This window comes from Pan paniscus, chromosome 1, assembly GCF_029289425.2.
Source record: "Pan paniscus chromosome 1, NHGRI_mPanPan1-v2.0_pri, whole genome shotgun sequence".
NCBI classification, from domain to species: domain Eukaryota; kingdom Metazoa; phylum Chordata; class Mammalia; order Primates; family Hominidae; genus Pan; species Pan paniscus.
The window spans coordinates 123914470-123929151 of NC_073249.2; the positions used below are offsets into that span (position 1 = coordinate 123914470).

At 36.9% G+C, this 14682-nt stretch overlaps 1 protein-coding gene across 3 annotated transcripts in view; it reads left to right on the forward strand.

Annotated features, from left to right (window-relative positions):
• Positions 1-363: 363 nt before the first annotated feature.
• Positions 364-14682, forward strand: part of COL11A1 (collagen type XI alpha 1 chain) — a 233700-nt gene continuing 219381 nt past the window's right edge. The window contains exon 1 of one of the 3 annotated variants that reach the window (XR_008626073.2): positions 364-1751. Coding sequence is in view for 2 of the 3 variants with exons in the window: in XM_034932204.3 (XP_034788095.3) it covers positions 1646-1751 (106 nt within the window). In the remaining variant the exon portion in view is untranslated. The remainder of the gene's footprint in view (positions 1752-14682) is intronic. The other 2 variants (XM_034932204.3, XM_003808494.7) reach the window with 2 other exon arrangements.

Consider the following 14682-nt stretch of genomic DNA (forward strand, 5'->3'; position numbering starts at 1 on the left):
AAATGACTTAAATACTCAAAGTAGGCCCTGGCCAATGCTTCTAGTCTTTGTCAACAGAAAAATGTGTTCATTCATCCAACCCATCTCTATTGAGTGGCTAATGTATGCTGGCACCCTGATGGGCACTGTTCCAGAAAATCTTTGAGAGAAACATCTTAGGAATTATTAACGAACAAAAAGGAGTCAATAGAATGGAATGATTTTAACGTGGAAAAAGTGACTTGGGAATCTATATTCCAGGTGTAAGAGGATTACTTTGAGGATGGGTTAAGTAGAGAGGGAATTTAGAAACCTGCCCTCTTCATTACTCTCACTGTGGAGTGACCACGTTTTTGGCTCCTGAGGCTGAGGGCCAGGGCCAGGCCCTTAATGAGGAGCTGTGGGCCGAGCCTCTTGGAGATTTCTGCTAGTTGCTTTCCTCGCCTTTTCTACACACTCCTCAGTACCCCCTCATCCAGGATCAGAACAGAATCAGCTGGAAAATTAAATTACTCACCCTCTTAATGTCAGCTCCCATAAATTTTTTCCTCCTTCTCCCTCAGAGTACAGTTCAACTCTTTTAAGAGGAAAGCCACTGAATGAACCTAGTGCTGAATTTAAACGTTTAAGAGGTAAACCTGTCAGTTTCAGATCTCCAAAGAGGACTTCCCTACATGCTCTAGGTTTTAACTTCTAGGGTCCCTCCATTCCATCTTCATTCCTTTCTTCTAATTATTGGGTTAAAAAAACAAAAATAAAAACACTTTTCAGAGTAGGCAGCGCAAGGAGTCCACTGGTTCCACGTCTGCCATACGAAGCAGATTTTTGCACAAGGATAAGGTTACCGCTGCCAGCCCAGGACTCCAGCGGTGTGGCCGATCAGGCGCTGGACTCCTCCCCTCTCCCGCCGACCAGCGAGAGGCTAACAGACGGGTGCAAGTAGACAAGTAGCTGTTTTTATTGAATACAGAAGCTCCTTGAAAACTCCGTGTGCTCTGGGGCTCTCCTGCAATTCCTTTCATTCCCAAAGTGCTGGAGCCAAGCACGCGTCCCCCGTAACTCCCTCCCATTTTTTCTCGGGGATTTGGTAGGCGAGGAGGCAGGAGAGGAGTGGGGAGATGGGGGGTGGTTGGTGGGCTGGGCCTGCTCGGAGTCCTCATTCTTGGGCTGAGGGAGGCGGGGGCGGGCTTGGGGCCGCCCCAGAGGCGTGTGATTGGGTCTGACCCTCAGCCTGCTTGTCAGTTTCGCCCTGGGTGGGGGAGCTGGGAGCAGGGAGGGGAGTGGGCGGAGGAGGGGGCTGCCCGGAGCCACTCGTCCAGCCCACTGACGGCATGAAGCCTTTAGGGGCACACAGTACTCTCAGCTTGTTGGTGGAAGCCCCTCATCTGCCTTCATTCTGAAGGCAGGGCCCGGCAGAGGAAGGATCAGAGGGTCGCGGCTGGAGGGTCCCGGCCGGTGGGGCCAACTCAGAGGGAGAGGAAAGGGCTAGAAACGCGAAGAACGCAAACCACCAAATTTAGAAGAAAAAGCCCTTTGACTTTTTCCCCCTCTCCCTCCCCAATGGCTGTGTAGCAAACATCCCCGGCGATACCTTGGAAAGGACGAAGTTGGTCTGCAGTCGCAATTTCGTGGGTTGAGTTCACAGTTGTGAGTGCGGGGTTCGGAGATGGAGCCGTGGTCCTCTAGGTGGAAAACGAAACGGTGGCTCTGGGATTTCACCGTAACAACCCTCGCATTGACCTTCCTCTTCCAAGCTAGAGAGGTCAGAGGAGGTAAGAAAAAATGGATTTGGGGAGGTGGGAGATTGCCGTCGGTCCTACTGCTTCTGTGCCCCTCCCCCCACTTTACCCTTCCTCCCCGCTCTTCAAGGAAAAAAAAAAAAAAAAAAGCAATTCCCTTAAATACAATCCAGATTGTAGCTGCTACCAGGTTGGAATTGGAAACTGGAGAAAGAGATGAATGTAGGCGGGACAATAAAGGGAGAGGAGGTAGGTAGCTGGAAAAAAAGATCTGTCAGGAGGAGAGCCTGCTGAAAATGCCCTTCACCACTTTCCAGCCTCTTTGAAAAGAGGAAAAATATTACCTTGAACACAAGGGCAGTTATACAAAGCTTTTGTTTGAGGCACAGTCTTTAGACTGCCCTTGGAACACATCTGGTTTCTTCAGATTCTAACTAATGGGAATATCTTTTTAAGGGTGAGCTGAGGAGAAAATATAAAGGGTATAAAATGAACCTTGATAAAGTTCTTTGTCTGCAACCAAGTGAGAAGCAGGCTGTTTTAGTTTTGGGGATATAAGAGAAACCAGGGGGCTGAATCTAGAAGATTAGGAACACTCTGTGTGTTTGGGGGGCGGGGGAGGGTCAATCTATTTTAAGTGGACAAAAATTGGCAGATTATTAGGAATAGGTTCAAGATAGGGAGAACACTTTCCCCTGAATTTCAGTGACTCCCCCCACCCCACCCCTCCGCTTCTTCTTGCAGGTTGGACGTGCAGTTCTCTTGGAGAATGATGAAAGTCGCCAAGCAAATGGGGTGGGGGCGGAGGACTAGGGATTGGGAGGGAAGGGGAGGCGGTGTGGGTAGGGTGGGAGGGGAGAGGTAAGGAACAGTTCCTACGTGGCACCACCAAATATTCAATGGCCAGACCTGCTCGGAAGTCTGCAACCCTGTCAGTACCCACGGAGGGAGAGCGACTTCACTCCTCCCCTCCGCCTTCTCCCTCCCTCTTTCCCCCGCCCTTTCCCGAAAAGGCATCTGGCTGGAGCGGTCCGTTAGGTGCCTTAGAATCGACTGGCAGGCGAAAGCCTTTGGAGGTCAGGGAGCCCAGGCAGCTTAGAGTAGAAAGCAAGCTTTGTGAGGAGTGCAGAAAGAAGCTGGGGGATAGGAAGGAGGGTGACTGACGAGGTTGGGTCAAGGGAGATAAAAATGGTCAAGCCCAAATGCGTAGGCTTTAGCAGAAACTTGAGTGTGGCCCTGGGTCTAGATGCCAAGATCTGAGCTCTCCCTAATGAGAGTCAGCCCTCCCGGAGGCCGATCTCTGCGACCAGGTTATTCCTTCCACACGCTTAGTGGCTTTCAGCTTCCCGAGTAGCAGGCAGCGCTAGATTATTCCCTGGGGTGACTTTTCCTGCTAAATACAGCGAAAGTCCTATTAGGACTATATTTGAATTTTGAAAGGAGTTATTATGTTGATTAATTATGTTGATTCATTCATTTCCACATTTTCAAGGATAGATAAGAGTGTCTTTGAAAGTGAAATCCATCAAAAAGTTTGTATTTTACTTTTGGTACCTGGTCACCGGTTGGATTGGTCAATTCTGTCAGCAGTTCTGCCCTCTGCTGGTTTTGTTTATTATTTAGAATTCCTGCGTCTACCGTGGGACATGAGGCCTCTGTAAGTCCCTCTTAACTACAGTGGTACTGGAAAAGGACCCTTGATTAAGGAAAAATGGATATGCCATTTCTTTTTCAGCATGTCACACACGCATGTAAATGAGAATATTGTAATGGCAGCTATTTATTGAAAATTATAGGAACTGAGAATTTCTTCGGCGATGGATGAAATACAAGCTCCGAGAGACACTTTTGCATGGATTCAGGGATTATTTTACTGAAGCTATTTATTTTTATTTTCCACATTGAGCCTTTCTGTGGCGATATGTGAATATTTTTTAATATCAAATTTCTGTACTTTTCATGCATAAATTTTCTATTTTCAGTCTAGCAACATACCTGAAACACTTTTAAACAGCATTCCAGTACCACATCAAATAAATGGTGGGAAAACAACTTTCCCTATTTTTATGAAGCCAAGTAATGATAGAAATAGCAAAGTATAAGGATTAGATTTTGTTGGGTTTCTTCTTGATGAAATGCCCTGAAGGTTAAGTGGTAGTTTAGATATTTATATTTTAAGATTTTGTTATGTGTTTTATCAAGCTGTTTAGTGCTCATTTTTCCTGGGAGGCCACATATTAACATAAATCCACTTTTGTAGGCATTCTTATCCCTTAATTAACTTCAAAAAGGGAATAATAGTATATTAATGCTTAAAAAGAAAACATTGGCTACAAATCCTGAATCACCACACAAGGGAAAAATAAACCCAGTGTCCACTTCTGATAATAACCTTTAGATTTGTGGTTGAAGTAAGATTTTATACCAATTTCTAAATAAAGATATTATATCCCAGCATCATACTATGACATTGATTTCATTGAGGTACAGTGATAAGATTTGGATATTAAGCACAAAGATAATTTAAAACAGATACTACTTTTATATAAAAGTAAAACATTAAAACCTTTAAACATCTGGGTTCAAAACAAAGTTAGACTCTAAAGAAAATAATATAGAGAAATTTCTTGGAAGTGAATGGATTAAAGAAAATTTATGACTTCATACCTAGTCATATTATTTTACTTTGAAAAATCAAACTATAACTTGGAAATATTTATTATACTCATTAAAAATCAATCCTTGCTGTGATTTAGAATAACAAGGTTAAGTGTGATTTTTATAAGTATTTATTTACATTAACTTCAATTTTATGTTTCATATATATGTTTATTTTTAAAGTAAATGATGTATCTCAGCGATTTATTGATATTCTTTGGCAGTTAGTCCATTACTTACTATTCACAGGAGGTGGGGTTTACCTGGAATTCATAGTGACCACACTATGATTATCTTAAGATAGATGAGTTTATGTAAGTGTTTTAAGTAAGAGTTAGACTTAGCTATAATCAACCACTAAAAAAAAAAAAAATCTAATTGAATCACTTTTTACTAATTAAAATTACATTTAACCTTTGGCAGTTAAGCCAATACTGTATCTTGTAAGAGGCTGATCAAACTTGGAACTTTGGAAGCTTGTCAGGAATCGATAGTGAGCCCTGAAAAAGTGTAGTTTTGAGTGCCCAGGATCAGCAGGTGAAATGGTCCTGGCTTCCAGAGTATGTGCTAGTCCAACAATGCAAAGAGATCGAATTTGTCCATTTCGTTCCTTAATCAGAAGTCAGAAACTCAGATATGCTTCTGATAAGAAATGCAGTGTTTGCTAAACTCATTAATATTATGTCTTTCCATTTGTTTTTTAAATTCAAAATTGATCAGGACTATAATAGAGAAAGAATATAGACTAAAGAGAAACACCTTTCTGCATGCTTTACACACATAGCTTCAGTTTAGGTGGCACAGATTCTTTTACCTAGTTGTCCATTCGTTTTGAAATTAAGTTTCTTAATATCTTAAAGTGACAATTTGCTTCATAATTAATACTTAACTGAGGGGATACTTTATAGAAGTTATTCTCTAAAAGGTATTTGTATAGTTTTAAACAAAGTTATGCAGTAGCAAAGTGAGAAATGTATTTGCATAACATAATTGGTAAAAAATTAATATTTTTTCGGTTTTTTATTTTCTTCAATTTGTGACTAAAATAGAACCACACGGTTGTTCATGTTAAGTTATCCTTAAAATACAGCAAAGCAAACATCTCTTTTCAAATTTATGGGTTGGCTTTCTAGCTAAGAAAATTGTATAAATAGTCACCTTTCTTTTCTAAAAATTTGCTTTTTCCTAGGATAAATTCTCTTCACTCTGATTAATTTAGTGAGATGCTGCCTATTTCATGATAACAAGGATTTAAATCAAGTTTGGTTGAGAGTCTCTGTGTAATACAAGCTGAATTTTTAAAAGGTTAAAAAAAGGTGTTTATATACGATTTTTAAAAGAGAATGCTAGCACTAGAAATTATAGAAATTGCTAATCAATCTTACCTTCTCAATAAATGAGGAAACTAAGACACAAAAAGTTGTCAGCTGAATACTCTTCCTCATAAAAATATTCTTGTAATAATCAAGGTTTTTCTGAGTAGAGTGAAGATCTGTAATGGTGATCAAAAGAATTTTAAATAATAGAAGTCTGAGACAATGGAATGAGAGGAGAGAACTTAGTAGTGCAAGTTCGAATTAAAGTTTTATTTTGGATTGTCAAAACACCTGAAACTAATGTAAGTACCTTTTAGCTCAGGAAAAAATTGACATTTAATTTATGGGAAGTACTCACTCTCAATGGACTACCATGGTATCTGTTGTGCAATCAACAACTATTACAAATTTAATTACCATATGTGAAATTACAAGGAAGTAAAAGAGAAAGAATTCCATATACTATCGCTATATTTATTTCCGAAGTCTGAAATTATTAGACCATATATTTGCTAGAGTTTAGATTAGTGAGAAGGTAGATATAGTGAAAATGTCTTATATAAAGAAATTTAAATAGAAAATAGTTACAGAATGAATTTTTAAAATACTCTATTTACTACCTTTGAAGAAAGGTAATTTTTGATCATTTGTATTCTTAATTATGTCATTTTATAAGATTACATCAAAGTAGAAGGCGTAATACTCTATTCATTGCTGGATTAAGAACATAGTTTTGTATGCTCTCTAAAGTTGTTAATAGAAGACTAGGTCCAACTTTGAATTTCTAAGAAGCTTAGAAAATTATATATTTATTTCAAATAAAAAATGGCAAATTTCTGATATTTTCAGGTTAATTTCAATTGATTGGATGACATATATTTTATGTATACATATAGTATGACTTTTATTAATGTCAGATAATCATTATGACACACTTGTGTGTTGTTTGTTTAACAGTTTTTTTTTTAAACAAGTGGCAAACTGAAGAAAAAAATAGGAGAGAAGGTAGTAGTGCAAATTCTAATAAAGGTTTTTATTTTGGATTGTCAAAGTATCTGAAATTACATAAGTATCTGTTAGCTTAGGCATAAATGGGCAGTTAATGTATAGGAAGTAGTCACTCTTAGTAGGCTACCATGATATCTGTTGTGTTGTCAACAACTATTACAAATTTAATTACCACATGTGAAATTGCAGGGATGTAAGGGAGGAAAATTTTGATTTTCTATCTCAAAATTTATTTCTAGAAGTCCAGTCTTCAACTAGTATTCCCACCAAATTAAGAGTCTTTCTGTTTTTAGGGAAAAGCAATACATGACCATAGGGTCCTAAAGATTATACTGTGAAAGCATTTATCATGAGTTTTTATACTCACAATTAACTGTACCAATTTATGTAAATATGGAGTTTAAAAAATGCTGAGATATCTCCATCATTGTATACAATTTTTAAAGATTATGTTTAGGTATTTAAAAGCCAGAATTTTATTAGATACACTTTTATTTTCTCCTTATTTTTGGAGAAGTAATCAAGCGTGGTTGGCGTAATCATTAGGAATTCAAGGCAACTGCAAGTGGGGACTGAGCGTTGGTCAGCATTTCTGCTTTTACTCCTTCACTTCCCTCATGTAATACTGGGGAAATGTGACCTGAGTTGGGAGTGGTGAGAGGAAACCAAACTTTTTCTTTTTTGACCATTCAAGTTTTGTTCCTTAGCAAAGAAGAGAGATAAACGCTGATGTTATAAAAAGTTGCAATGTTCCCTAAGTTCTTTCACTAAAGAGTCAACTTTCAATGCAGTTTTCAGTGTAGCTTTCAGTATACACTAATGCACTTTCTACATGAGGACATATTCCTTCTAAATTCTCTTGCAATTTAATTCAAAACCTAAAGGTATTTTTTTTTCCATTTTAAAATACTTTCAGTTTGAGAATGCATCTAATGTATTTCTTTCTCCTTCCTTCAAAACCCTAATATGGTTTTATTGATATAGGTAAGTGTATTCTTTTATATGTTCACTTGTGTCAGAACTCAACATGAATAATACTAGCTTGTAGCAAAGATGAAAGACAATTTTAAAGTGATTTAGTGAGTAATATCTATTTATCAGTTGCAGTCTTTGGCCTACTACTGACTTGGCTAGTGGTTCTTTAGACATTGGCTGATCACCAGACCTACTGTTATCTGGTAAAATAAACTCTTTGCTTGCTGCGCATGGAATTAGAGACAGTGCTATTAATTTAGGAGAAAGAACTTAGAGAAAGGAAAGGTTATCATATTTCAGAGTAAGAGACCAGCTTAAATACGACTTGACAATTGAGAACTAAAACAAACCTGTGTAAAAGTGCTTTAGCACAATTAACTTTTGCAATCCCCTCAAACCTTCTTTTTTTTTTTCTTAAAAAGCATTTCTTTCTTATTTTAACCAAATTTAATTGCTCTTGAATGGCTCTGTACTGTACAGGCAAATGAAGGTCCCTATTCATAGAACTTGAGCGCACAGAGTATCAAGGGAAGCTTCCTTCCTCTGTTTGACTGGTAAACTGACATCCGGGCTTAAAGGAGTGAACCTTAGACTGTGTGAGGTAGTTGGCTTTCCTTCCTCACTCAGATTTTCACATAGACTTCCTGAAAGGATGACTGCCAGAAAGAGCAGTAGCTGGCTAATAAGAACTCTAGTGCATTTTCATACTTGGTGCTCTTAGATAGCTCTGCACAGAAAGAAAAAAATGTAAATATTGAAGTGGTGTCTGTCTTTCCTTTACTTCTGTCTTTAGAGTCTAAGAGTGGAGCTCAACCTACTGCTGACTGTTACTCTTCCTTTTGCATGCAAATGAATCTTCGATTACTTCACTGGCTTTTAGGATAAGTTTGTTGTCTAAATGGCTTAGAGTGCCCTTCAGGATGTGGCATAACTTTATGTCCAGGCTCATGACCAGCCATTTCCCACCTCCCCAAGCCCATTTCCATTTACCTTGCACTTTAGTGATGTTAAACCTCTTGCCTGTGTTCTCCCCTATCTTTGAACACTCTCCCTGGAATGTCTATCTCATTCTCTTCCATCAGCAAACACCTTCTCCTACTTTATACTTCGAAATTTAAGTAAAATATCATAGCTCCAGAAAACTTTCCCTTATATCTCCAGGTGAGCCCTAATACCAAATACATGCTCAGTATGTATAAGGTTCTGTCATATGCACTTTCATAGAGAATCTTATTTAATTGTGACAGTTTTCCTGTAAGTAAGCGGATATCAAAATACTGATTTTACCCATGAGATAACTGAAAAACAGAGAAGTGAAAGATTTTGCCTAAAGTCACACAGCTAGTAAGTAGTAGACCCAGAATTTGAATGCTGCCAAGCTTTCTCCAAGGCCCTTGCTTTTGGCCACTTGTCCATGTTCACTTTGCTGGGTGTTCTAATGCTTCTACACAGCCTCCTAGGCTTATCTTATGATTATGGTGCCCTGGGGCCTAATATTAATGTACACATCATGCAGCTAAACCACAGAAAATACCAGGTCATTGGGTGAATAACTTGACTGCCTTCAAGGAGAAATAAAAAGAGGTTCTGGTAAAAGGTGATGTTAGAATCCAGATAACTCTTCAGCCTGCACTTAAGTTCAGTGGTAGAGACCATATTACTCTTACCATTTTATGGAAAAACCTCAGCCTCAGTGGTAGTGGAGGATTGAAAGGGGAGTTTCTGGGAGTCATCAAATATTACTTTTGTTCCTTTGATTAACTTAAGGAGAAGCTGACAGATGTATCTGTTAGTATTCAAAGTTCCAGTTGTGGTTGGCTTGGTTTCATTAAGTAAAAGAACTCTTATAGATCATTGCTTGTCCTAATCAGGATCCATTGCAAAGATCATCAGGACTTATTCTACTTTTGGGGATTGGTGTATGGAAGTTCTCTTAACTGTCTTCAGCATAAAAAATGTCAGACTTGATTATCCAAAAGCTTTTTTGGAGTGTAATCAACTGAGAGAATGTAACATCATTATTTTTAAAATTACTCACTTATGTCAGTCTTCTTCTAGGAGTTCCTGGGTGGGTAGTGACTGTGATCTAGTTTTATTTGTGTCCCCAGTGTCTACCATGGTGACAAAATACACAGCATTGATATAGTAACTATTTAGGTTAATTATATTCTTTTTTTACCCAGAAGACTGGAACAAGATTAAAATTGAGTTAGCTTGGAATGGTGTGAACTGAAAGTTTGAGGACCTCCTCAGATTATGCTGTTGGTAGTGACATGAGTAGTGACTCCTCTTTTTTAAATTCATTTGCTAAAAGTAAATAAATTTCAATTTACCTCTAGCTTTTTCATATGGAAAACAGTTTTGCATTCTCTCCAAAGGTGCCGCTGAATATTTGTAGCTACAGAGTGACTATATTACCTCCAAAACTTTGTTTTGTTAATACCTTAAGATATGTAGTGGTATTGACAGTAGCATAAATCATCATTTTACTTTTCTACTAGTGAACAAGAAAGTTTAATCTGAGAATAATATCAATCTGTAAAATCGATCATTGGAAATAGTCCTCTCATATATTCATTATTGAACCTTTCATCTCAGATTGGTATGCTATTGGGGATTAGTTGTCTGACTTTGCTTATTAGCTATCAGAAATAGCAGTTTATCCATATATAATATATATATATATATCCATATATATATAATGTATGGATGTGTGTGGGTACATGTGCATGTGTGTATAAATAAAGTGCTTTATGTTTATTTCAATAAACTCATTCTTCAAGTTAGAAAGTAAATTATATGTTTTATGTATATTGGAATTATTATATTATGAAGTACCATCTCCAAACAAGAAATATATAGAGCTTCAAAATGCTTAATAAGATTAATAGACAATAGTTGTAAAATCCTTTTGGAATATAGTTACATAGTTTTTATACTATATTGCTATCCATGGTATATTTTAGTTACACTAAAATCACTGGTATAGGTATGTTTATCTGCTTTATTTCATCTAGAACAGAATCCATCTAGAACAGAAAGCATCTAAAACAGAATCTACCACATAGTAGGCATTTGATAAAACATTGCTGAATGAAGTGAGGGCGTTGTTGACATTGCTAATGACTTGATTGTCCATAACCTAACCGCCTGAGATGTGATATATAGCTATGTGTATCACCTACTCTCAATGTCTATGGAAGTATCTTGAACCAATTTCTGCTGATATTATTGTGATTTCCTGAGACTATCAGTCTCTGTTTTGGTTCTAAGCCAACCTATGACCTCTACCCTAAGCACTCTCCCACTTTGTTATTTCTGAAAGTAAAAATCCTCTTTGCTTGAGATTTAGATATTGTCTCCCTCTAGAAATAACTTTCTTCGAGCATTGAAGATTGGGGTAGTTAGCCTGGCATAACATTATAAAGCACACTATACTTATCCAAAACTCAAATACTTATCTCAAAATATTTTTGATGGTATAATGAAAGCAAGAAATACATCTTTTTCACCGATGCAAAACATTCTGGCATCTGTCACCATATCTAGAGGAAAATAGCCAGTAAATATTTTTTGAATGAATGAACTCATAAGCAAGATATTTTCAATAAAGTCAAGAGGACTGGGGTCCGTGGCTTAGTATCATAATTATTTCCAATCCTGATGCTGGAAATTTTGATGAAATAGATTTTGTATGACATCAAAGCATAGATGCTTTATAAAGTTTCATAGATAATGTTGATGCAGAAGCAGGGGTTTACAAACCTTCTGTAACAGGAAACCAATATATAAATAAATAGAAATGTATCTGGCCTGTATAACTAGGCACTGGAAGTCAAGTGAAAGGCTATTCATCATAATGTACAAATTATTTGATAAATATGCTATTGCTAAGCAGTAGTGGCTCTGCAATAACTGAGTTGGGGAGATCAACAAATTACAATATAGAAAATGCTTTCTTTTAATCCTTCTCTCCAGAGCATGTAATAAACTAAATGCCAATAAATATTGCTCTTCTCAGTATTAAAGTCAAATGGTTATATTGGAAGTATAATTTTAGTTTTATAATACATCTTTTTTTTTAACAGCCTTGGCTATTTGTAAATTAGAAATGCTGTACTTTTAAAATGTCGTACTCTCAACTAGTTTTTGTTCTTTTCTTCACCATACTCAGAGTTGTGATGCCATTTTTGCTTTCCACTTTCAGGTCAAGCTTTTATGATATAAAAAAGTTCAGGATTGAGTCTGTTCAATAACTGTAAAAGTTAAATGACTATCTTCTATGTTAATCACTGTGTTAAGTGCTGTGGCTACACAGACAATATGACGATCTCTATTCTCATGGAGTGAAAAGCTAATTAATACCTGCAATCATTCATTTACTTATTCAACAAATATCTATTAAATCCCTATTAAATGCTCTTCCTGAATTCTAAACTAATTCATTCATTTCATTGCCACGTTCGACAAGTACAGGTTAAAAGCTCATTATATGCTAAAGGTAGTTGGTGGGCAAAGATAGTTACAATCCTGCCTCGTAGTGATTATGGTCTACTTGAGGAGACAGTAGTTAATCAAATAGTGGTACAAGTAAATATAAAACTACAGCTATGCTAGATGCTTTGAAGGAGAGGTGTGTGGTTCCTGGAGAATACAAAACAGAAGTTTAGTAAAGTCAAAGAAAACTTCCCTGAGAAAGTACCAATCGAGCATTGAATAATTAACTAAAGTGAAGAGGAAAGAGCATTCCAGGAAGTGATGTGAAGGCCTTTATGAAGGGAGGATGACACCATAAGAGACTTGAAGATAGGACTTGGAAAATGGCAGTATGTCTGGAGAAGCAGCAGTGGGGGTAAAACGTGAGATGGTGCTGGGGAAGAAGGCGGGGGACACATAACACAAGATCATAAAGATAGATTTTTCTGCATAGCATGGAAACGTGTCACTAATTAAAAAGTACAAGGAAACTGCCAAGTTAGCAGGGTCAGTGCATACTTCGATATCAACACATAACTAGGTTGTCCCAGTTGATTCCTACCATTGGATCCTCTGACAGTCAGTGAACTGGGGCCATGCTGTTTTTTCTGGAATAGCCAACCCTACTGTCAAGTCACCTGGGGTTCTCAACAGTAATTAGTACATTTAAGTCACACTTTATATGGAGCTATGGTCATGTAGTCTTGCAAAATATACAAGTAAACTTCCACTTTATAAGGGAGTATGAGAAAAATGTTAAAATAAAATCTGCTATAAGACAAAAACATAACTTAGCATTTCTAAACCTTATGTGACTGTTCTTGTTATTACCCAAAGTATATCAGCTTTTAGAACAAAAATTGCAAACAATGATTTTTGTTTCTTAGGATTAATATATGAGGTCATGATCTCTATTTTGATTATTTGAGATGACCAATTGTTTATTGTCAGCATTTTTTTAAGTCTTAAAGTTCTCTTTCAGTGGAAATTATTCAAATAGAATTTTAAAGTAATCATGTCATTGATTGATTAATTGTAGCTCTGGATAGCATTGGTAGGCTGTCAACTCCTAAAGTTTTATTTCTATCCTGCTTTACCCTGAACTTAAGACTTGCATACTTGACTGCCTACTCAATGATTTCTAACAGTATTTATTAAGTCATCTCACATTTAGTATACCCAAAACTGAATTGCAGAACTCCTCTCCTGAAACCTGTTCTTCTAACAGCCTTCTCCATCTCACTCAATGGCAACACAATCAATCATGATGTTCCAGCTACAAATCTTGAACTAAGCTTTACTCATTTTCTCTCTTATCTCCTTTTCTACCTATCAGCAACTCCTATCTGCTCCGCTTTCAGAATATATGTAGAATCTGACCCTTACTTTCTGTCTCAGTCTAAGAAAGCAACATTTTATATCTGGAAAATTGCAGTTACTTCCTCACTGCCTCCTGATTCCACTCCAGTGCGCCTAGAGTTTCTTCTCAACACAGCAGACCCAGTGGTCTGAAAGCATAAAATGAATGGAAACTATCTGCACCTTCCTCTGAATTTTTCTGTAAACCTAAAACTGGTCTAAAAAAAAAAAGTTGATTCAAGTCATCCTTCTCCCCTAACCTTCCAATGGTTTTTAAATCTCATTTAGAATAAAATCCAGTCTCCTGAACATTCCACAGGACCTATACAGCCTGTTATCAGTGTATCCTCACTTTTACTTCTCTGACCACAACTCTTTCACTCTTGTTTTGTCCATGCAGTCAATCTTTTTTATAGCAGTATTCACATGTTCACATAGAGTACATAGAAAGATTTTGGCTTTTATATAATACAGAGTTTAACTTTACAGAGAACTAAATTTCTTCAATCTGAAGTTCAGCTATCTTTTTTTTTTTGTTAACTTTCCATGCTCTCTATCCAAACTGAACAATATTTTCTGTTACACAAATTTACATGAGAAAATATCCAATGTACAAATGAAGGGACTTGAGCAGGAAAGAGAGCCAAAATATTAGGAAGTGGGTATGGGGGATAATTTTTTGAAAAAAGATCCCTTTGTTGAGACATATTTGTCTCCTTGCATTTCCTTCAACATTCTGGGCCAACTATTGTCTCGGGTTCTTTGCACTTGTTTTTCCTTTTGCTTAGAATTCTGTTCTGCAAGAATAGCAGGATAGAGGAGCTTCCTATGACTTTCTAGACTTTGCCCAAATATCATTTTCTTATTGAGGCCTTGCCTGTTCTTTTTATTTGATATTATTTTCCAGGCCTTTGCAACCCTCCCCATAATCTTTTTTCTGATTCATTTTTTCCTTAGTACTAATCAAATATTTTTCATATAGAAAATGGTGGTGCATTTAAAGATACTGAGTTTGTGTTAATTTTCTATGTAAAATGTAAAATTAGATAATTTTAGAGTATAAATGTTGCCTTAAATTATTCAAGCTTTTAGATGTTAGCAGCATCTAGGTCATCTGTATCCAATAATTCCCATAGTTTGTTACTCCATTTTATGCAGTATTAACATACATA